The sequence below is a fragment of the Panthera pardus genome, unplaced genomic scaffold (genome assembly GCF_024362965.1).
Source record: "Panthera pardus isolate Hobbes unplaced genomic scaffold, ASM2436296v1 HiC_scaffold_20, whole genome shotgun sequence".
In the NCBI taxonomy this organism is placed as follows: Eukaryota; Metazoa; Chordata; class Mammalia; order Carnivora; family Felidae; genus Panthera; species Panthera pardus.
This window is the reverse complement of record NW_026526766.1, coordinates 85,166,238-85,189,241: the sequence shown is the minus strand read 5'-3', so window position 1 is coordinate 85,189,241 and position 23,004 is coordinate 85,166,238. Positions and strand designations below refer to the sequence as shown.

Genomic DNA, 23,004 nt, shown 5'->3' with positions numbered 1-23,004 from the left:
TGCTTTCTCTCTCCCTCCCTCTCTCTCTCTAAATAAATAAATAAACATTAAAAAAAAAAAAAGAAAAATGGGGCGCCTGGGTGGCTCAGTCGGTTAAGCATTCGACTTCAGCTCGGGTCATGATCTCACAGTCTCTGAGTTTGAGCCCCGCGTTGGGCTCTGTGCTGACAGCTCAGAGCCTGGAGCCTGCTTCAAATTCTGTGTCTCCCTCTCTCTCTGGCCCTCCCCTGCTCAGGCTCTGTCTCTCTCTGTCTCAAAACTAAAAAAATAAAATAAAATAAATTTTTTTAAAACATTAAAAAAAAGAAAAAAAGAAAATCAGGAGCTAATAATTCTGTTTCATTGGGTTACTCTGAAGACTGAATTCTTTTAGTCAACATGTATTCACTGACTACCTACTATGAGCTAGGCACTCTTCTGGGCACCTTGGAAAGAGCAATGAACAAGTCACAATAAGTTCCTGTCCTTAAAGAGTTTCTATTCTGGTGGAGGAGACAGAGCACAACTGTTATTCTATGGTGTGAAATGTTGGGTAGTAATGAGAAATTGAAGAAGCTGGAGCAGGGTAAGGGAAAAGAGAGTGATGGAGAGAGGCCACTTCAGTCCAAGGACAGAGACAGAGACAGGTAGAGAAGAGCCAGTAGGAGGGAAGGAAAGGACGTGCAGGGCCCTGCAGCAGGGAGATGCCAGGTGAGTCTGGGTTAGAAAGAAGGAGCAGAGGTCTAGCTGGGGAGCGGAGATGGGGGCAGGAGAGGAGGCTTGGCCAGACCCCAGGGGGCACTGGAGGCCTCCTGAGGAACACAGGGTCTCATTCTCCTACAAGGCAGCTGCTAGAGTTTTACACAGGTTTTTATATGATCCCTTGGCTACGCTGAAGGAGGTGACCCATGTGCCAGGCTCAGCAAGGCACAAAATAAACGCGGAGGCCGACAATGGCAGAATGATGAGATGCGGCCCAGTGCGCTCCCACAGCACCCTGGAGGGCACAAAGCCTGGTCCGGCAAGGGGGACAGGGAGGAGTGGGCGTGGCGGGAGACACTTCTAGGGTTGCCCTGGGACAGTACCTGCAATGAGGCCCAACGTCACCCCAGGGACAATATACTGTTCACCCTCAAAGTACAAAAGGAAGAAACCAAGTCCTGGCGAAACAAGGAGCCAACTCTGCCCCTCAGAGCAGCACAGACACACTTGTTGGAGAAGAAACAATTTTTAAAAACTTTATTATTACAAAATATTATTTTCTACCATTGTAGAAAACAGTCACTGTAAAAATGTACAATTTACAAATAAAGAAAAAGAAGAAAAACTAAATTCCAATTAACCAGAACCCTACAACCAGAAACTACAGTAAATAACGTTTGGCTATTTATATCCAGATATTTAGGACTATGTAAACATCAGATCTAGACCTCTTCCTACACAAATATAAATCGTGTGTGTGCTGTACATGCTTTTTAAAAACGGCACCGTTCTCTATTAATTGTGCCATAACTTGCTCCTTTCACTTACTTTCCATATATACTGCGCATGACTTCCAAGGTGGTTAATTTCTAGATTGACGGCATCCTTTTTAATGCTGCTTGGCATTTCAAAAAGAATATTCTATCCCATGGTCCCTATTATGGGGCATTTGGCTTGTTTCCAACCGGAGGAACTTTTCGCTGCCCCCCACCCTCATCACACTGTTTTGGTGTCCACACACCCACAGCTGTCGTATTACTTACAGCAAATTCCTCGGGACTCACTTTCAAGACATCGAAGACAACGGCATCGTAGCTCTTGCTGGCATAGTCGCAGCCCTGGCCCTCCAGAGAGTCTGAGCTGCTGCTGCCCTGTGGAGGACAGGGAGAGAGGGTACCACCTGAGCAGTCGGGCTGACCCCAGAATCACTGGCCCCCACACCCAGAACCGAGGACACGAGAGTGACAGAACCATGCAGGGACAAAAGCTGCTACTGCTCGCTGCTTTGCCCTGTTCCATACAAATACTCTTATTTAATTCTCTTGAGAACTCTTTGAGCACACACTATTTTTATTCCCATTTTGCAGATTAGGAAGCAGAGGCCATGCCACCTCCCCAAGGTATCGCAGCTAGGAAACTGAAGAGCCAGGAGATGAACCTAGTTTTGCATCTATGTGAGGCCAGACGCATCCCCCCTCAATCACTACCCCAGACTGCCTCCAGCCCGTTGTGTAGCTGGTGGGGTAAAAAGATTCAGCCCACTCTTCCTTCAGAGAGAAGCGGGCCTTCACACCTCAGGAGGCCTGAGGCAATCGTCTGTTCTATGACGTCTTTCAAACATCACCTGGTTTCACCTTTGTTTTTTTCTTGAAGTCACTGCAGGAAATTCTTACACAAAGTATTAAACTGGCCCTCAAGGCTTATTTCATGTAGGGGACACTTGAAATTCAAAGCCTGCTAGCTGATGAGGTGAGACGTAACCAACTGGCTTTGGAGACAGGCCCGAAAGTTCTATTTGGTAGAGCCCCTCGTTAAGAACACCCTGGGCCCTGCATGTAGAGAAAGTGTCTCCCATAAAAGAGCAAGTTAAAACTCCCCAAATGTGGCCAGTTTCATGAAACCCAACACTGCGGGGATCCCAGAATGTTGAACGTACCTTCTCTTAGATTTTATTTAATTTCATCAAATTCTACTTTGGGGAACCAATCAAGCTTACCACCCAAAAACTGTGCCCATTCGTAAATGGTTTTATTCGTCTCAACCCATGAAGAGGGACTTTGTGGTTTCCATTAACCTCAATATCTTGGACCGGGATTTAGAGAACATGCTTTTATTAATTCTTCTTTATTTCACTCTTTCCAAAATGGCTATATCTGGAAAAACCTTGCAATCTTACTGGAAACTGGAGTGTTTTTAGGCCAGTGAGGGAAACCACCAGTCAACAACTGAAAATGTGAGGTTAAAAGGAAGCGCAGAAACTCCAACCTGTAGGTTCCAACAGGCCTGTGTCATCTGAACGTTCTACAAACGAGGTTACAGTACCCAGAAGCCTGAGGTGACCTGAAGTAGCACATCGTAGGGTTAAGAGCTCTCACGTCAGGCCTGGTTGGGATGCCAGCCCCGCACTAGCCGCTGCCTGACCTCCCCGTCTCTGTAAAACAGAGCTGCTGGACCTACTCCCCAGGACTGTGGGACGGGTTATATAAAATGAAGCTTACAAAGCAGCTGGCAGAATCCCCCTCCCCCGGAGACGCCGATTCAAGGGGCGTGGGTGGGGTGGACATGGCTACTTTAAAAGTGCCATGAATGGGGCGCCTGGGTGGCTCAGTCGGTTAAGCGTCTGACTTCAGCTCGGGTCCTGATCTCACAGTCGTGGGTTCAAGCCCCCTGTCGGGCTCTGTGCTGACGGCTCAGAGCATGGAGCCTGCTTCGGATTCTGTGTCTCCCTCTCTCTCTGTTCCTCCCCTGTTCACACTCTCTCTGTCTCTCTCTCTCTCTCTCTCTCAAAAATATGAACAAAGATTAAAATAAAAATTTAACTAAAACAAAAAGTTCCACGAATTGATGGGACATTCTCCCCTGAGGAGAATCTGTGCTTAACTTCTGAAAAGTAACAAACACTAATCCCAAGTGCCTCTGGAATTGGCAGTCTGTCCCGCCCCTCAGTCTTAGGCACAGACCCTGCCTGAGCAGGTGATTACCGGTAAATCACTCTGCACTTCCTCAACCACCTTCCAGAAAGCAGGCTAAGTGATTTTCCTCAGTGTAGTGTCATTGTGGTTAAGAGCACTGGCTTGAGTCACGGAAGCCTGGCTCCGAATCCCCACCCACTGCTGACCAGCTGTGTGATTTGAGCCAGTGTAGTCCTCCCCTCCTGCCTTGGTTTCCCCATCTAGAAACTGGGGGTGAGGGTGAGTGTGAGGATTAGTGTGAGAATGCCTGTGGAACATGCAAGGCAAGGGCCTGGTGTGGCATACACGCTGAATTATGGGGTGTATGTGTGTGGGGTCATTCAGTCACCAAAACCAATTGAGTACATGTGTTCTTTCACTCACTAACTATGGAGTACTTGCCATGTTCCAGATACACATATACACACACGTGCACATATACATATGGACGTACCTACACATAGTATATACGTACAAGGGTATATGTAGGTGTATATATATGCACACACACACAGAGATCAGAAAAGAAAGAAACTCTACTCGAGATGGAACGTAAACTGTGAATGCAAACAGAAGTCTGATTCCTCCAGTTACCGAACACAGTCCACTCCTGGGACCTCAGGTGTTGTAACTTCCCTGTAACACCCCATTACATCTGCCCCAGACACACACACTCACACAGGGGGCCTTACTTAACCCAGTGCTGCTCCAAATACATCAGTGCTGGTGCTGATGACAATGCAGGGACTTTATTCAAATCTATACCGGCACCATCAGGGAATTTGAAAAGGTACTCACAAGTGTGTTTTCAGAGGCAGAGATCAAAATAGAGACTTTTTCAAAGGTTTCTAAGCTACGAATTGGTTCCTGTGAAGTTCTAGCTGATCACACAGGATCGTTTCAAAAGCCCAGCTCAACCGTGAGGGACTTACAAGCTCACCACGCTGAGTGTTCCCTTGCCAGCTTGTCACAGGAGCCACGCGTTACACGTTCGGCAAGGTGGCATCCCTGGGCCTGACACCCGCTCCTCCTAGCACGCCTCTCTCCCGTCAGGCACTTGGAAAACAAGCTCCCAAACCCCCAGGGCAGGAGCCCCCGCCCAGGCCACTCTCAGACCACCAGTCCTTGCAGCCATTTCCTACTGAATAAGGCAAATAAGAACACTGAGCCAGTTGGAAGCACTTCTGTCTGACTTCATTCTGGAATGTGTGACTTATTTATAATCGGCAGCAGCTTTTCTTGGGAAAGATCTGATCCCATCTTGCCACCAAAATGGAATGTGGCACTTGCTATGACCGGACCGGGCAGGTGACAGTTTATCTTTGAAGAGAAGCACCACAGAAAACACACTGATCCTCAGGGCTGACCGCCTCCCACATCTCACGCCTGGTGTGGCCAGGGGCCACGGGAGCGCTAAAAATGGTGGTATTCACGGAGCCCTGCTGCCCTGCTGCCCACAACTTAGCTGGGGACTAGGTCAGCTGAAAGGACTCCCCCTGCCCCCCAAATGCCCCAGTTCTCACAGCCCCTGTACCTGTGGAGTGGCGGAGGTGACCAACACACTAGCCATCAGACCATTCCTCTTGTACATAGTCTCCGGGCCACAGGGAGCTTCAGGGCAGCCTCCGTCGGTGACATAACCTGTCTGGAGAAGTCCTACAAGGAAAAAGGGGCTCATAAAAACCAGCTTCAAACCCAACTTCAACCCACCCTGGAGGGGGAGCTGTGCTAGACCCTGGGGGAGACCTTCATAAACAAAGCTTATAAGCCAGCAGCCTACAGGCTAAGTATGACCCACAGACATCGTTTCTTGGGCTTGTACAGGTTTTAGTATTTTTAAAATTCATCAACAACATTTAATTAGAAAGCTTCACATGGAATTATGGATTTCCAGCCTTTCTTGAAAATGAGAATACCTGGCAGTACTGGGCCCACGTTGCTACTTGATGAGCATCAGCGGAGCTGAGCGACAGCTGCCCCCGCACTGGAGCAAGTGCCTTCCGGACGGCACCTGGGCTGTGCAACCATTTGGGTGCATGCCTGGCCCTCTCAGGCACTAGAGTTTGTGACCTTTGTTTTCAAAGAAAGCAGGGAAAGAGTACAAACCGCTCCTACCGTGCTTCCCTGTGCACAAGACCGTTTCATCAGTAATAATGTGATCACAGCTAATATTCGCATACCGCTCACCCCATGCCGCACACTTTGCGTACATGACCTAACCCTCACAACCGCCTCAGGTAGGTGCTATCGCTCCCACATTAGGTGTGAGGAGTTTGAGGCACAGAGAGGTTAAGTAACTCATGCTTTGGGGCCTCTAGTCACGCAGCCCCACCATCCCATCATCATTCAAGACCCTGCTCAAATGTCGTTTCCTCCGGTTACCGAGCCTGGACCACTGGAACCAGAACCAGATGCTCTCGTGCCAACGCGTACATGCCTCTAGGAGGGCATTTATCACATCAGTCAACGACACGGAGCTGCAGCCACCACCTGCTCTTTAGCAGGAAAGTGACCAGGAGAGTAGGGAGGGTGCAAGAAGGGAAGGAAAGGAGAAGGTCAGGTACCAGCCAGCAGCCAACTGCATTTATTCAGGCCAGAGATGAAAGTCCCCTGAGCTAAGCGAGGTTGTTGCAGTAGAGTCAGAGAGGAGACAGACTGGGAGACAACAGAGACAGAAAATCAACAGAAACTGATGGGGAAGGGTGATCGGGGTAGATGAGCTGAGGGTGAACGGTGTCTGGCTTGAGGTGCCAGAAGGACGGCGTGTCCCCCATCGAGGGCAGGAACAGAGGTGGTGCAGCAGATCTGTGAAGAAGATGATGAATTTAATCTGGGATATATGCTGAGTCTGCGGTGCCCGTGAGAAAACCCACCCTGGAGAGCAAGGTCTCGCCTGAAGCTCACTGGGGAAGATCGTCTGGAGATGGGTGGAAAAGATCTCGACCCTGCCTGTGACCTGCTGGAGCCTCAGCCCCAGGGCTCATCACAGAGCAGCGCTTCGGAACAGAACAGAGTCGCACGCCCGACAAGGTCCGTGCGCCCAAGGGTGCTGCAGGCTCCGTCCGCCCCCATCTCCAAAGCCACGATGGCCGCTCCCTCACAACCTCTCCGCCATCTTCCTCGCCAACCATCTCCTCCTGAGCAACAGCCTGTGAGCGGTCCGCCTTCCCACCTTTCCTCCCCCAAACGCTGAGAAGAACCAGTCTGAGCTATAAATGACATTTGGGGGTCAGCCAGGGACAGCTGAATACGGATATTTTAGATGATATCAAATTACCATTAATTTTCTGGGGCGTGACAGTATCAGTGGGGAGATTAAGTAGGAGAAAGTCTGTCCGGGCGATGCGCTGTGGCAGAATTCAGGGCTAAAATGAGTTTGCAATTTAGTTTCCGATCAGTCTGCAAAATGAGTTGAAGTAGAGATAAAGCAACTATGGCAAAATGCTAACGCCTGACATCTATTGACAGGCGTTCACTGCACTAGTCTCTCAACTTTTCTGAATGCTTGATAATTTTTATACCAAAAGAGAAGGGGGGGAAAGCACAGGTCGGCAAAGTTTTTCCTCAGAGGAAAAACTGAGCAGCAGAGGCCAAACTCCTCTTTCACCAGCAGGGAAAGGGGACGGGCTGAGAACCGCCATTTGTCAATCCCTCTGTCCTCGGAAGAGCCGTGCTTGCGGTCACCCAGGACCCCGAGCCGTGGCTGGGGCAGGTTTGGAAGGCAGCTGCGTGAGAGATGCCAAGAGACCTTTAGCAAAAGAAGGCATACAGATGTCAAAGGAGGGGAATGCCATGGGGAAAGGCGAAGCAAAACCACAATGAGACAGCGCTTCAGACCCACCAGGACGGCTATAATGAAAAAGACAAAACCAAGCGCTGGCAAGGACGCGGAGAAATGGAGGCCTTAAACCTTGCTGGTAGGAGGTAAAAGGTACAACTCCTTTGGAAAACAGCTTGGTAGTTTCTTAAAAAGTTGAACAGACGCTTATCAAATGACCAGCAATTCTACTCCTAGGTAGCTACCTTTTAAAAAAATGAAAGCATATGTCCGCACAAAGACATGTACATGGATTATTCACCAGAGCCAAAAGTTGGAAACAATCTAAACGCTCCTTGCTCCTCCAGTGGTGAGTGGATAAACAATGAGATATTTCCCTACCGTGGACTACTACTCAGTAATAAAGAAACGAAATACTGATGCAAACTGTAACATGAATAAACCTCAGAAACATTATGCTAAGTCAAAGAGGTCAGACCCAAAAGACTGTACTGTAGGATGCCATTTTTATGAAATGCCAAAACAAGGCAAACTCATAGAGACAGGAGTACATCAGCGGTGGGCTGGGGTGGAGGCAGGACTGACTGCAGACGGGCACAGGGATCTTTCTGAGGTGACGGAAATGTTCTAAAACAGGATCATCACGACTGTTAAACGCAGCTCCGTAAATTCACTCAAAATCACAGAATCACACACTTGGAGTGGGTGAATTTTACGGTATGTAAATTACACTACAATGAAAGCAGCAGCCACCAGTGTTGTTTCACGATGGCACCCTGAACTCACATGTTTAACTGCTCCCTTCCACGTCCCTTTGAAATAATCAAAGAAATATGAAAAGAGCAAAAACAAACCATGTTAGCCCATGACAAGAGAAGAGTTACTTTCTTAAGTTTATTTATTTATTTTGAGAGAGTGAGACAGACAGCGTGTGTACACAAGCAAGGGTGGGGAAAAGAGAGAGGGAGAACGAGAATTTCAAGCTTACAGGGCAGAGCCCGACGTGGGGTTTGAATTCACAAACCGGAGACAAGATCAAGATTCAGACACTTAACCGACTAAGGCACACAGGTGCCCCGAGAGAAGGGTTATTAAGCAAAAAGACGTTGAGGAATTTCCAGTGCAGAAGAGACAGGACTGAGAGAAGGGGAACCCGCGTCTGGAGCAAAGGGAAGGCCTCCCAGGAGTCAGGCAGATGAGACCTTCCCACAGACACCCCATGAGAACCTAGAGACTTCAAAGTGGGAAATCCAGAAACTGAGGCTGAGAGTAAGGCTCAAGAGCTCAAAGAGGCAGCATGAGACTGACTCAAGCTGCAGGGCTGTCTCAGACCGGACAAACCAACTCATGCGGACTGGGAGTCGGGGCCAACCCAGCCAGGCTCTCTATGCCAGAAGCAACCAGCCTGTTGGATGGCCTCTGTTCAGATCAGCTCGGGCCATACTGAAGTGACTCAACCCAAGCCTGACAGAGTCACGAGGGGAAGAGGGCATGGGAGACAGCCAGCCTGATGCTGTGTGATGATGTTGTGGATCCAACCTGCATCAGTTCCGGGCTGATGTGAGCTTCGGTCCTTTCACAGTATGCCTGGTACTCTGCGGGTCTGCCCCGGGGGGGCCCAACATGGAGCCCAAACCAGAGGCCTTGGCTCTCCCCACTCACCCGACACCAGAAACCCTCAAGTCACATAGCCCTTCAACACAGAGGCCACGTTTGGTTCTCACGCCCTCTTCCATGACAGTTCATTCGCCCACCCCCTGCATCCCATCCGAAGGACGCTACCACCTCTGCCCGTTTCTCCATCATCGCTGGGGGGGCGCACTCAGGTGCCCCCGTCCAACACCGACAGCAGCACACGCAGGGAGCGGCAGCTGTGCGAAGCTGGGCTAAGTGCTACATTTTTAGTTCATTTTGTCTTCACGACAACCCCAGGCAGGGGAGACTCTTCTGGGAAACTGAGGCACCAAGAGGTGATGCAACTGCTAGTTGAGCAGTGGGACTGGGGTGTTCAAACCCTGGTCCGTCGACACCAGCGCCTGGGCCTCCTCCAAGAGCCCATGAGGACCCTGTGAGAAAAATGCATGTGAAACACTCGGCCCGGGCTAGCCACAGACCAAGCACTCAATCCCAGTTACTGGTTACTGTGAGTGTTAATCTAATCCTACAGTTCTGTTCATTTATGCCTATTGTTTTTTCCTAAAATAAACAAATAAAATATTAGCTTAAAGAAAGCACGGCATCACGCTCTGTGAAACCACAGGCCTCCACTGCGGGAAAGGGGTTCCCAGCTGTGGATGCCAGGCCACCGGACAGCGGAGGCTGAGTCCAGGTGTCTGAGTGCAGCTCCTCCTCCCGGAGGCCTGACCTGCCTACCGCACGCCCCTCGGGCCCACCTGGACACAGAGCACGGCAGCCACAGCGTGTTAGCCCTGCGCTCCCCACGGGCAGCCTGGGCTGGAAAGAAAGACAGAGCGCTTGTTTCAGATCTGACTCCTGCAAGTCTCGCCATGGACAAAAATAGCCTAACTCGTGGGCAGCATGTCTCAGACAAGTGATATTTCACATACTAAGAAATAACAGAACCAAGCAGAACAGAACATCTTTCCAGGGCCCAGGGACACCCCCACCCATCCACTTTCAGTCCCTGAGACCTGGCCAGGCCCCAACTCCTCATCGGGGACCAGACTCCCATCAAGGGAGTCAGCCTGGCCTAGGCCCCTCCCGGAGAACCGCTTCTCCACCCCTTGGGAGGGGCCCTGAGGACGGCGACTGTGCCTCCCAGGCCAGACTGCACCAGAGTGGCCACCTGATTCTCCTGGGAACTCGGGACGCTAAGATGCCAGTCTCTGCTGGTCAACCAAACTGAGACACTCTGCCCTCACTTGTAGGGGGGTGGCATCTGCCCGGTTGCAGGGACAGTCGGCCGGAGTGTGAAGGCAGCAGAAGCACGAAAAGGCTGAAGGCAGAGGCTGTGTCTGAAAGAAAAGGACAGCAGCGGGCCTGGCTCCCAACCCCGGCTCCATAGTGTCAGGTAGTGAGAGGGGCTTTCCAAAAGACCCTGATCAGGGCTACTTCCGAAACACCACATCCATGCCACGCCACCACAAACCCAACCATGAAAACACAAGGGTCTCATCTGAATGGGGAAAGAGAAGCACCATTCATTCGTCGAGCTCCTACTTCACATAGGTATTGTTCCAGCCACGGCTTCTAACCGTGTTTATGCCTTGGACCCTTCTGGCAGCCTAGTGAAGGCTCTGGGTCCCTTTTCATAGAAGTATTTTTAAACGCATAAAATCACATAGGAAACCAACTACATAGGATTACCCAGGAAAACAATTATATTAAACTATAGCTATTTTAAAATAATTTATAATACAATAACATATTTCTCCATGTAAGGGAATATATATATTTCTTTATTATTGCATGATATAACAAGATACGTTGGGAGGTTGAATAACTACCATAATTTAAAAGTAGTTATGAGTATAGATATTCTAAGAGGTCAATAATTATTATGTGATATGAAAATACCTGTGATTTTTATTGGTGACAAAGTCCCAAGTGCTACTATTACTGTGACTCATTGTCTGTGTTAGTAACTGAGAGAAATGCTAAACTTCAGTGAGAAGTTGGTGAAAATAAAGATGTCATATTTTTCCCATCCGAATTCACAGATGCCTGGTTCAGAACCCCTGTTCCAGGCACTAAGGGACACAAAACCAGCAGGCCCTGCTCCCAGAGAACTTATATTCCAGTGTAGAAGTCAGAAAATACACACATGGGTCGGGGCGCCTGGGTGGCTCAGTCGGTTAAGCTTCCGACTTCTCCTTAGGTCATGATCTCATGGTTCTTGAGTTTGAGCCCCGTGTCAGGCTCTGTGCTGACAGCTCAGAGCCCGGAGCCTGCTTCAGATTCTGTGTGTCCCTCTCTCTCTGCCCTTCCCCCACTCATGCTCTGTCTCTCTCTCAAAAATAAATACACATCAAAAAAAAAATTTAAAAAGAAAGAAAATACACATGTGGAAACAAAGGAGATAATTTCAGATACTGAGAAGTGTCTCCCAAAACTAAAAGATGGTGGAAGACGGTATTTGCCAGGTGGTCAAGGAAAGACGCTCTGAGGATGTGAAATTTGACTGAAACCTCAGGAAGCAGTCAGCCCATAAAAACCAGCATGTGTTCTTTGCAGAGGGCGCAGCAAGTGCAAAGGCCCTGAGATGCACATGAGCTTAGCAGGCTTGTGATGGAGGCAGATGGACCAGGGTGGGCAGAAGGCAATGGACAGACAGGCTGGGGCCAGAGCATGAAGGGCCTTGATGCCACGGCGGGAGTGTGGGTTTTATCCGGAGTGCAGTGGGAACCCTCTGGTGTACTAGAGGGCTGTGAGCAGGGGAGTGACAGGATCTGATCTTACTGTTTGTGAGATCACTTTGGCTACTCGGCATAGAACTGAATGAAAAGAGACAAAGCCGGAGCCTCGGAGCCAGCTGGGGTAGGAGAGGATGACGGCATAGACTGCTAGCCACAGGGGTTGGGGATGGACATGGCGGGGTAGGTTCCAGAGGGAAAGATACAAGACTTGCTGATGGACCACACGGGAGGGGAGAAGAAAAGAGAGGAACCAAGGATGACCTCTAAGCTTGGGGCTGTCACGAGTGGGTAACAGCTACACACGCTGCTCAGCTGTTCATTCATTCACTCGTCACCCATCCAGCCCGCTGGAGGACCAGTTCTGCTCTCCAGGGCCCCGCAGCGTAGTGGGGAGAACTCACCAAAGTAGCTGCTCACGGGGACACATGCTGTAACAGATCACAGGCTCACCCTGGGGGTCAAAGAAGACATCACTGACAAGCACCCTTGAGCTGGGTCTCGAAGGACCAGTGGGAGCGCTTCAAGGAAAGGGCGGCCGAGGGCAAGGAGGATGCCCTCAGCAAGTGAGGCAGATTGGGGCGTGAAAGCACCCTGAGGTGCTGGTGTGCCAGGAGCACAAGGGGGCAGGTCCCCCTCCTCACCTGACCCCAGCCCGTGTGCATCCTAACACACAGCAGCCAATAAGCTAGGCAGGGACCCCCACAGAGTTTGTCTTCCCGGATGGCCCTGAGGCTACAGCCACAGCCACGGTGTCTTGTGCCCTGGTCACTCCCTCATCAGTTCAGCAAACTTGGTGAAACTGCCCAAACCCTGCTCTGTGCTGAGGAATCAGACCAGCCCTTGGCCTCAAGGGACTCCCATACCACTATCTATCACTTCGTTTCAGGCTCTAAGGATTTCCATGCATTAACAAACTTTTTTTCACAGGTGAGGAAATGGAGGTACCAAGAGATTAATGAAACTAACTCAGGGGTGCACTTTTACCTGCCTGTACTGGCTGTGGCCCCTGCTGATCAGGGGCAGGCTGGCAGGATGGGGAGAGAGCTCCAGCTTTTTGAGCCTGGCTTTTTAATCCGAATCACACCAAAACCCCATCTTTCCATCCTCCAACTCTCTCACACCACACACACACACACACACACACACACACACACACACACACACACACTGCTAATGCCTCCTTGGAAACCAAAACACCGCAGAAGAAAAAGCAATTCTCATGACGTAACTTCGCAAGAACGTGGCAATTGTATCAGAACCACAGAACAATCCCTCATCTCTTGTTTCTGTATGACAGAATCTGCTCTTGTGTGTGGGCTCCCGGAGAGAGAAGGAAAATCCCATATGCCATGTTGGTTTCCTTCCAAACTTTCAGAATTCTCCTTCAATGTTTCAGGTTCAGGAAACCAAGAAAATAACACGAGACAGTCTGGTGCAGACCACTGTTGAGAAGGCAGAATAACCACTTTTTCCTAAGCGTATGGAGGCTGTTTCAAAGAAAATACACATATCCAGGAATGTTCAATTACAAGAGAGTGATCTCTTCCAAATGTTGCAGACAAGCATGGAAACGGACCCGGAGCTCCGCTTCAGAGGACGGTGCTGCTCTCCACCTTCCTCCGTCCTGAACAGAAGCTGTGACAAGACGAACAGGAAGGAAGCAAAGAGGGTTCTGCCCACAACCCCTCCATCACTTCAGGAGCAGTAAGTGTATGTACGTACATGTGTACACACACACACACACACAAACACACACCGCCACAGCATGCACATTTCCTATTGCCAGAGGGCTTCCCCCAAGGTAACCATCACTGTGGTGCCGGACCACGGGCCGGCAGCTCAAGAAAGTCCCCCTAAGAAAGTCCCCCTTGTGCGGGCTGGCAGGGTGGTTATCTCCACCTCTTCCTGACCCTCTCCAAACCGGCCAGACCTCTTTTCCTGGCAAGCAGGAGCGTCTGGCGGCTTTCAAAGGGAGGCCCGGCCACGGCCACGTAAGCACATGTCAGACTTGAATGCCATCACTCACTGCGGCGTTCACCGCCCCCCAACCCCCACCCCCGGCCCTTCCAAACCACCCGCCAGATGTTCAGCCTCCGACATCCCACCTTCTCGCTGACGGAGACAGAGTGGGCCGGGGAGGCGCCACCACGGCTGTGCCCCCGTGGAGGAGAGAAAGCGGCAGGGTGTGGGAAAGGGGGCTGGATTTAGGGGTGGAGGGTCTGCAGACCTCACAAAAAGGGACAAACCCGTGAAACAGCACACCAGAGAAAAGGAGCACAAGGGCATCTTCCTGGGGAAGGGAAGCACCTGTGTTCACTGAGCTAAGGTAGGGCCCCCCGCAAACAGGCGGCGATCCGCTAATGCAGGTGGTAGGTGCGGAATGAGTGTCCCCACAGCCCACGCACCACAGCCAGGGAGGCAGAAGGGGACACGGCCCATCCTTGTCCTCAGAAACCATAGTCTGGCCCAGGGGCGCCTAACCTTTTCCAACAGGAGGACTTCCTGAATTTCTTATGTAAAAGTAATACACGTGCATGCCGAAATTATAAAAACTGAATAAAAGGGCATAAAATAAAAAAGGCAAGTCCCTGTCTCCCACAAACCCTAGTCCCTGTGCCCCAGGTCACACAGTTCCCTTAGGGGAGGGCAGCATTTATGCACACATCCGCACACACAGAGATACAAGTAAATGTACAAATACACACATAAATGTACTTAAGAAACTATCCGTTTTAACACCAAAAAGAAATAGTTCTATTTTTGGCATCTGTTGACTAAGAAAAACCCTTAGTAACAAAAAGCTGTTATAAATCACTAACACATTTAAACTAATCTGCGGTCTACGAATCACAGCAATGTCTACATCCACTTGGAGTGCAGTGAGATGTATTTACAGCACTCATTCTTCAGCCTGACAGAGCTGGGAGCACACATGGATTTGGGGAGGCCTTATAGCAGCCCCGAGTTCGACACCCTCACCCCCCACAGCCTCACAGCTGCAGGTGAAGCCAAGTACTTCCGTGGCTTAGGGAACGGACAAATCAGGATTTGAATTCTCACCCATCACTTACTCTGAGCCCTGAGCAAGCTGCCTGACCTGACCCAGCTCCACCTTCCTTCCCTCCCCCACCTGGCAGATGGCAGATGGTTGAAGGGGTCGCCAGGTCGGTGTAGGCTGGAAGCGGCTGGTAAACGTCAGCTACGTCTGTGCTGGCACCCCCCACCACACGCTCACCCTCCCCGGGGACGGGCAGACGCGGGCAGGGCTCCCTTGGCATGAGACCACAAGACATCGCGCTGAAGTTGAGGCACCAAAAGAAATGTGAGTAAAGAATCTGCACTTCTCATAAAACCAGGAACGGTTCTCAAAAGGAAACTAATCCAGGGCACCTGGGTGGCTCAGTTGGTTGAGCGTCCGACTTCGGCTCAGGTCATGATCTTGCAGTTTGTGAGTTCGAGCCCCGCATCGGGCTCTGTGCTGACAGCTCAGAGCATGGAGCCTGCCTCGGAGTCAGTGTCTCCCTCTCTCTCTGCTCCTCCCCTGCTCATGCTCTGTCTCTGTCTCTCGAAAATAAACAAATGTTTAAAAAAAATTTAAGATCACGCAGAACCATTCAGGACAGAGCTGAGGACAGCCTGGGGTCTGACGCCAGGAGGGCCCTGGGCCCCAGTCAGGGAAAGCCCGGCTCGCAAAGGGACTTAAGAAGTGCCTGAGTCTCCTGGAGCCTGCTGGGGAGGAAACCGGGAAAGCAGGAGATGGAGACTGGGGTTTTCTGGGAACTCAAAGTGACTCCTGAGCATATTCTCAGGTTCAAAGTAAGGAGTCCGTGGAGGGCAAAATATGAAAAATCCAAGAGACAGAGGGCACACCTGACAGAGCACGTCTCAGAGAAGATGGCAAGGGTGGGACTGTGGTGGCTGCTTCCCCTGCCCCCGGAAGACAGGGACAAGGGCGGCTGCCACCCAGACCTTAGCTGGAGGAGGGTGGCCCTGGGGAGACAGGAGAGCCTGGTTGGCACGGGGGGCGCCAGTACACGGGGGTTTGGTGACGTCTCTCAGGACGAGACGCTTTTACCCTAGAGGTACCTGCAGCGGTAGTACAAGAACTAGACCACACGTTTCCTCCCGCGAGGACCTGACGTGACCCTCCGGACAGGGAGCTATCACAGCCCAGAGGACACTAATGAAGCCTCACAGCTAGATGCAGGGAGGATCCTGGACTGAGACAGGAACGGAAAAAGAACATTAGGGGGGAAACATCAGGGAGGAAACTGGTGGCATCTGAAAAAGGTCGCAAGTCTTAGTTCATAGCATGGTACCTATGTTAACTCATCACCTAAGTCAGTCTGCTAACTGTGTTAAGCCCATGTAAGCTGTTCACATATAAGCTGGGGGAGGGATGCACATAAATGCTGTGTACTGTTCTGCAACTTGTCTGTAAGTCTAAAGTGATTTCAAAACAAAAAGCTGAATTTATTTTTTAAATATGTATTTATTTGAGAGAGAGCGAGTGTGTGCACGTGCACATGAGCAGGGGAGGGGCAGAGAGAGCATCCCAAGCAGGCTCCTCACTGTCAGCGCAGAGCCCGATGCCGGGCTCGAGCTCACGCACCGTGAGATCATGACCTGAGCCGAAATCAAGGATCAGATGCTCAACTGAATGAGCCACTCAGGCACCCCTAAAAAGTTAAATTTAAAAAGCAACTCTGCACCCTCATATCCCACCCCACTCACCACCCCCTACACACACACAAGCTCCACGATCAGGCCTAACACCAGGGGCTTGTCATTTCCCGTGCCAAACCATCAATCGAGAGTTGCAGCTCTGGGATGCTGAGGTTAAGGCATTTCACACCCGTTACATGTGGGCCAAACATACATTATCTACAGTAGACAGACGATGGGGCAGGCTTGAAGACAGTTTACTGTGAGGAGCAGGGGGTCCCTCTCTCCTTCTTAGTCCCTGCCAAGGGCAGAGGAATTACTGGTTTGACAGGTAACAGTCCAGCTCATTGACTGGGCCACATCCATTCGGACCATCCCTAAGAGCCAAAAAGTCACACACCTGTTGAAGGCCCCTCTCTTCCCCACTGCTGCTGTGAGACCTGTGGGACTCCCACACACGCCCCTAAGTACACCTGCCCGGCCTGGACCCCAGGTACAGGTCAAGTTTAGGGAGCATGGGAAGCCCCAGTGGGCAAAGAGCTCATCACTTGCTTCAGCCAGCTTTGACTGGAGAGCCCTGTGCCAGAGACTGGCTGGTTCATGAGGGTCATTTAATTCAAATTCCCCTTTGCTGTTTTTCCTTGTCATCAGGATGAACTTTAGAAATATCAAGGTGAGGAACAGGTTGACAGAACAGGACACCCACACTCTTGGGCCTTCCTGACAGACACCACTGAGCCCTGGCTCATGATGCACAGCCTGGCATTTCCCACTGAAACAGGAAGGAAGTCAGCTAAGAGTGAGGCGGGGTGGGCGAGGTCTGGCTGGAGAAGGAGAGTGAAAAACATCTGGGCAGCGGCACAACAAAGCCCATTAGGAATAAAGGGTGTGCCCCATGAGGTAGGAGCCAGAAGTTGAGGAAGAATACCCTGGTCCTAGACCGTCTTCAAGTACCATCCCACACCCCCACGGAGCACACAGCAGTGGGTGACAGGGGCAGGGGTCGGGGCACCAGAGCGCACAGAGAAAGTCACATGTTCACAACAAACCACAGAAACAGATCTTAGTTCCAAGACAATGTACTGGGTCCACACATCTGCGTTCCCCTCACCAAATCTTATTAAATGAAAAACAAAAACAAAAGAACAAGAAATCTGTTGCAGTGTTGAAATACAGGGAAGAATGACATCACCAAACCAGAAGTTAAGAATTCCTAGAAGATTTGCAGCGAATGGAAGTGGACAGAGGAGAAGCTATGAGAGTCAGACATCTGGCCACAAAATCAACGGTCTCTCTGGTCTCAACAGCCAGCTAGAAAAGGCAATGGCCTGGGAGTCTACCAAGCAAATGATACCTACAAATAAACTTCAAAAGAAATGTACAGAAATCATTTGAAGCAAATTATGAAGTTTTCCTAACAAAAAAGAAGACAAATTAAAGGAGAGAGATTTCACTCCTCTGAATAAAGAGACAATATTGCAAAAGCATCAACTCTCCCCAACTGATCTATAAATAAAATACAAGGTCATTCTAAATTCTAAGGGGATTCATTTTGGAATTCAACAAATTGATTTGAAATTTCATCTGGAAGAATAATTTTTAAAAGCTAAGAAGTTTTCAAAAAAAGGACATGTGATGAGAAGTGATTTGTCCTGCCAGGAAGCCATGGTCGAGGATAAAGAGCACTGAGAGATGAATGAATGAGCAGGACAGAACGCAGCCCAGAGCACAGGGTCAAATACATGTGAGAATTAACATCTGGTCACAATGTCATTGCAAACAGCATGCAGGGATGGATCACTTAATAGATGTTGACAAAACAATTTACTATTCTCTTAAGGGGGAGGGGATTTGTTTAAAATCTTACCCAACATCATATATAAGAATAAAATGTTGATAGATTAGAGACTTAACCAAACATAAAATCCCCATAAAAATACCAGAGGAAACGCTAACCATTATTTTTTTTTAATAACCTTGGGGTGAAGAAGTTCTCTCTAGGGTGATACAAAAGCCAGAAAAACAAAGGAAACCATCAGCAGATTTAACTACAATAAAAAAAATTAGAACTCTGTATAAGAAAAGACATCATTGGGGCACCGGGGTGGCTCAGTAGGTTAAGCAGCCGACTGTGGCTCAGGTCATGATCTTACTGCTCGTGGGTTCAAGCCCCACATTGGGCTCTGTGCTGACAGCTCAGAGCCTGGAGCCTGCTTCGGATTCTGCCTCTCCCTCTCTCTGCCCCCTCTCCACTTGCTCTCTGACTCAAAAATAAAAGTGTTAAAAAAAATTTTTTTTTAAGACATAATGGGGGCACCTGGGTGGCTCAGTCAGTTAAGCATCCAACTCTTGATTTCAGCTCAGGCCATGATCTCATAGTTAGTGAGATCAAGCCCCATGTCAGGCTCTGAGCCAACAGTGTAGAGTATGCTTGGGATCCTCCCTCTCCCTCTCTCTCTGTCCCTTCCCTACTTGTTCTCTCCCTCTCCAAAATAAATAAACATTTTTAAAAAGACATAAAAGATGTAAAACAAACAAACAAAAAAAGAAACTGGGGAAATGTGTGTCTGAAATGTCATGAGAGAGGATGTAGTAAGATCCTTAATATGGAAGGAATTCCCCAAGAGCCTGGCTCAGCTCTCAGCAGACATGTGGCCCAGGCCAGGAGCCTGTTCTCTAAGCCCCAACTTCCCACCTGCAAAGACAGAAGCTACCAGCAGCACCTTTCTCATAGGTGTGAGGACTGCACAAGATGCTATTTGGGAAGCACTTAGCCCAGAGTCTGAGCAAAGCAAGGAAATCATCAGACGGGCAACCGACCAGAGAGTGTGTTCCAGCAAGTCACTGACCATACCACCACCTGCAAAAAAGAGAAGAAAACACTGGAAAGCCTCATTGGCGTGTTTCAGTACAGGTAGGTGGACCGCATCCACTGAAGGGGATGAAAAGGATGGTTGAGAAGGATGCGACAGATAAATAGTTATGGACAGAGAAAGATGGCCACAAATTCAGGACATAGCCACCCTTATTATTTCATTCAGCAAGTATTTCCTGAAAGTCTAGTCTGGGTCAGGTACTGTTCCAGGTGCTGGGCACAGAGCAGTGAAGGAAAAGCCAGAAATCCCCCAGTACCTGCTGGTGGAGGAGGCAGACAATACAGCACGCAGGGAAAAGCGTATGGAGAGTCAGCTGTGGTAAGAGAGGGAAAAGGTAAAGCAGGGCGGGGGCGGCTAGGCAGAGGGGAAGGAGGGGTTGCAATCTTCAGTGGCGAGGGCTGAGAAGTGCTCTCACTGAGAAAGGGACATCTGGACATGCTTTCCAATACGTATGCACACATGTGGGCACACACACGTACATGAAGACACAACTGTTACTACCATCACCTGCGAAAGGTGTCCGTGCATAGCACTTTTACTTTCTACTTTTTGTACTTTCAGTACTTTTGTACTTTCAGTATTGCTCCATTTCTTTCCAAGTAGGTGATAAAACAAGGCTGTGAGCAACACGGCATCTGGGGAGAAACCCGAAAGTGAACTTCCACAGACGTGCCCTTGGAGCACGGCTCACGGCCAGGTAGTCCCGACGCGGGAGGGTGGGGTCGGGCGCCTGGTGCTCTGGCACCACCTGGTGGCCACTTCCAGCCGAGCAATGTCCTCCGCAGCCCATCAAGGAAGTCCGTCCGCAAGGCGCTCAATTGTAGCAACCCCACCTGCCCCGTGGACGGGGACTGGAGAGAAAATGGGCGGCACAGATGCAGTCTGGTTTGTGGGGTGGCAGGGTCAAGGCAGGATTTATTCATCTTGGATTTTCAGAGTTTTTACAACGTTCCATTATAACTACAAGGGCGCAGTCCTTTACGAATGTACTCGAGGGCAGAAGTGGAGAGAGGTGGGTTGGGGGGCACAGATCCATAAAACCGGGCCCCCTGCGTATGTGTCCCCAAAAAGGTTGGGGAATTTGTAGTGACAAACTCAGGTCACACAGCCTGTGGAAGAGGACGGGTCTTCCCCAGTGAGAGTGCCTAAGGGCCAAGGTCCTACGAGTCTGGCTGGGCTCAGGGGCCACGTAGCTGCTCTCCGTGATTAATCACTAACTAACTGAGCATGGGCACAGGCCACTAAGCCAGCACCTCCTCACCAAAGCCCAGAGGAGACTGAGGTACAAGCCCCGGGGTGACAGGGCAGTGATGCTGATCACACCAAGGACTCTTCCTGGGACACTCGTCCCTTCTCCGTCCTCTGGTCCTCGGTCTGGGTCGAGGGCCCCTCCTCTGTGCGCCCTCCACTAACCCGCCACAGCACCTGTCACCCTGACGGGGAACTGCCGTCATCCCTGAGCATGTGCCTGCTGGGCCACGAGCTCTGTACCCATCTCGTTCGCCACCAGGGACGGCACCTACAAGCGCGACATCCTGCGTCTGAATGCAGCTCTCCGCCTACCACCAGCATGGCAGGGGGCAAGGGCCTCTCTAAGCTCCACTTCCCCCTCTGTGCCCCACCTTGTGCAGCACTCGCCTGAGTGCTCCGTGTACATGAGGTCCCGGAGCTGAGGCCGCCTCTGTGGGTAAGTGCTGACGGCAGGGCCCGGCACAGGGCAGATTCTCCAACGGTTATTTTAGCCTCAGTCCCCAGCACAGAACCCAGCAGTCGGCTGTGTTCTCAATAAAAATGGATGAATTACTCCCCCAGCCTACTGTGGAAGGGAAGGGGCAAGGTCAGAGCAAGGCTGTGATGCTTGAGCCACCCCAACAGCACCCCCAAGCCATCTGGTTCTGCTGCCCCCCAAAAAGGCTCGAGGACTGCACAAAAGGACTTGAAGGAGACAAGGCCCTCCCGCAGGTACAAACAGCCCTGCAGGGTGGGGCGGGGAGAAGTGGTGCAAATACCGGGGCTAATGCCTGAGGCAGGAGGGGCCGGGGGAGCACAGCAACATTCGGGGCTCAGGCAGGACCCAGGTGGAAGTTACCTCCCAGCAGCCGCCTCAACTAAGAACAGGTGAAACTTGCCTTAACAATCCCTCCAGCCCAGATCCCTCCCAGGCTCCCTACAGACTGATCTTCAAAGCCCAGCCAGCCCATGTGAACATCACATCCTAGCCCAACGGCCCATGTGACCATCACATCCTAGCCTTGCTGTCCTTGCTTCCTGTGGACTCCTTCCCCCACCCCACCCACCGATTCCTTGCATTCAAACCCACTCCCAAGTGGTCAGGGCTGTGGTCCTCACAGGGGAAGGAAAGAGGGGGCTTAGAGGTACCACAGGCCCCGCCTATGGGGAAGCATGTTCTGTGCTGGGAGGTGCAGTCCCTCTGCCAGCCCTGTGGAGGCGGCTTCCAGCCAAGGAAGGAGAGTTGCGCAAACAGGTGCCAAAATGCTGCCAGAGGTCGCCGGCGGCCACGCCTGCCCTGCTGTCTCTCACAGGGGCCGTGAAACCATCCTCCCTCCTCTCCTCTCCAGTCTTAATCTAGATGTTACTTCCTCCAGGAACCCTTCTGGGACCCCCTCTGTTATGTCCTTCTCCCACTGGCTTTTAGAGCACCCAGCCTTCTCCTCCATGGCACCTGCCACAGTTGTCCTGCATCTGGGTTCGTCTTCCTCCCCGGACCGCCACAGCTCTGGCACACAGCACTCGGCTGCCTCTCCAAGACATCCAGTAAGAGGGTCACACGAGCCATGTCAGGAGCTGGCCCAAGGCTTCCACGGCTCACAAACCCTTTCCTGAGCAACCTTTGTGCTGCTGTCAACATAAGTTTAGGTTCCGGAACTAGATGCTCAAAAGTCACAAAGTGTCACACGTTCCAATGGATGGCCTTCATCTTACAGAAAGGAAAACTCAAGTCTCCTTGCTTAAACAGTCACATTTATAAAGACAATCTCAAAGGAAATGACAGAAAGGAAGGTTCAGTTACAGTTACTGGGATGTTTCTTGATATTTAATTATTTATAGATTCTACCTCATTGGACTTCCAGTTTAAACTGCAAAAGCAACAGGTCCCTGTTGCTCTAAGGCAAATCCAGTAAGATGTACAAATAAAACTCATCAACCCACCCTTCCCCCGCCGCCCTCCCCCTTCCACACTCCAGAGGTAATCACAGCAAGCAGCAAGGTGTATTCCTCCAAGCATTTCCGCTAAGCCGCATAAATACACATAACCAAGCGGGACTCATACCAGAAACCAAGGTCATACCCTCAAGCGCCTGCAGGGCCCAGGCAGATGAGGTCACTGGTGAAGACGCAGGTATAACAGGAGCAGGACACACGTGGCCTGTGGCTAACTACACCACTTACAGCTTTCCATTTGGAACATTTGTAAAGCTCTGAACTGGCCACACAAAGCAACCAAGGGGGAGATCAGACAGTGCTCTTTGGGCCGGGTAGCAGAGTGGATAGAAGTTCAGATTTTGGAGCCCTGGTCACAGCCTGGGCCTAGCATCTATTGGTTGGGTGACCTTAAAAAAGATATTTAGTCTCAGGGCACCTGGGTGGCTCAGTTGGTTAAGCGTCTGACTTCGGCTTAGGTCATGATCTCACAGTCCGTGGGTTCGAGCCCCACA

At 50.6% G+C, this 23,004-nt stretch overlaps 1 protein-coding gene across 14 annotated transcripts in view; it reads right to left on the bottom strand.

Annotated features, from left to right (window-relative positions):
• The window catches only part of RALGPS1 (Ral GEF with PH domain and SH3 binding motif 1), a 314,360-nt gene that overhangs the window by 221,817 nt on the left and 69,539 nt on the right, over positions 1 to 23,004 (bottom strand). For 12 of the 14 annotated variants that reach the window (XM_053908291.1, XM_053908299.1, XM_053908296.1 and 9 more), the window contains 2 exons: positions 5,167 to 5,288; positions 1,725 to 1,832 (listed from right to left, as the gene is read on the bottom strand). In XM_053908291.1, the coding sequence (XP_053764266.1) occupies positions 1,725 to 1,832; positions 5,167 to 5,223 (165 nt within the window). In that variant the 5' untranslated portion in view covers positions 5,224 to 5,288. Of the gene's footprint in view, positions 1 to 1,724; positions 1,833 to 5,166; positions 5,289 to 22,010; positions 22,030 to 23,004 lie in introns of those variants that run through there. The other 2 variants (XM_019421098.2, XM_053908295.1) reach the window with 2 other exon arrangements.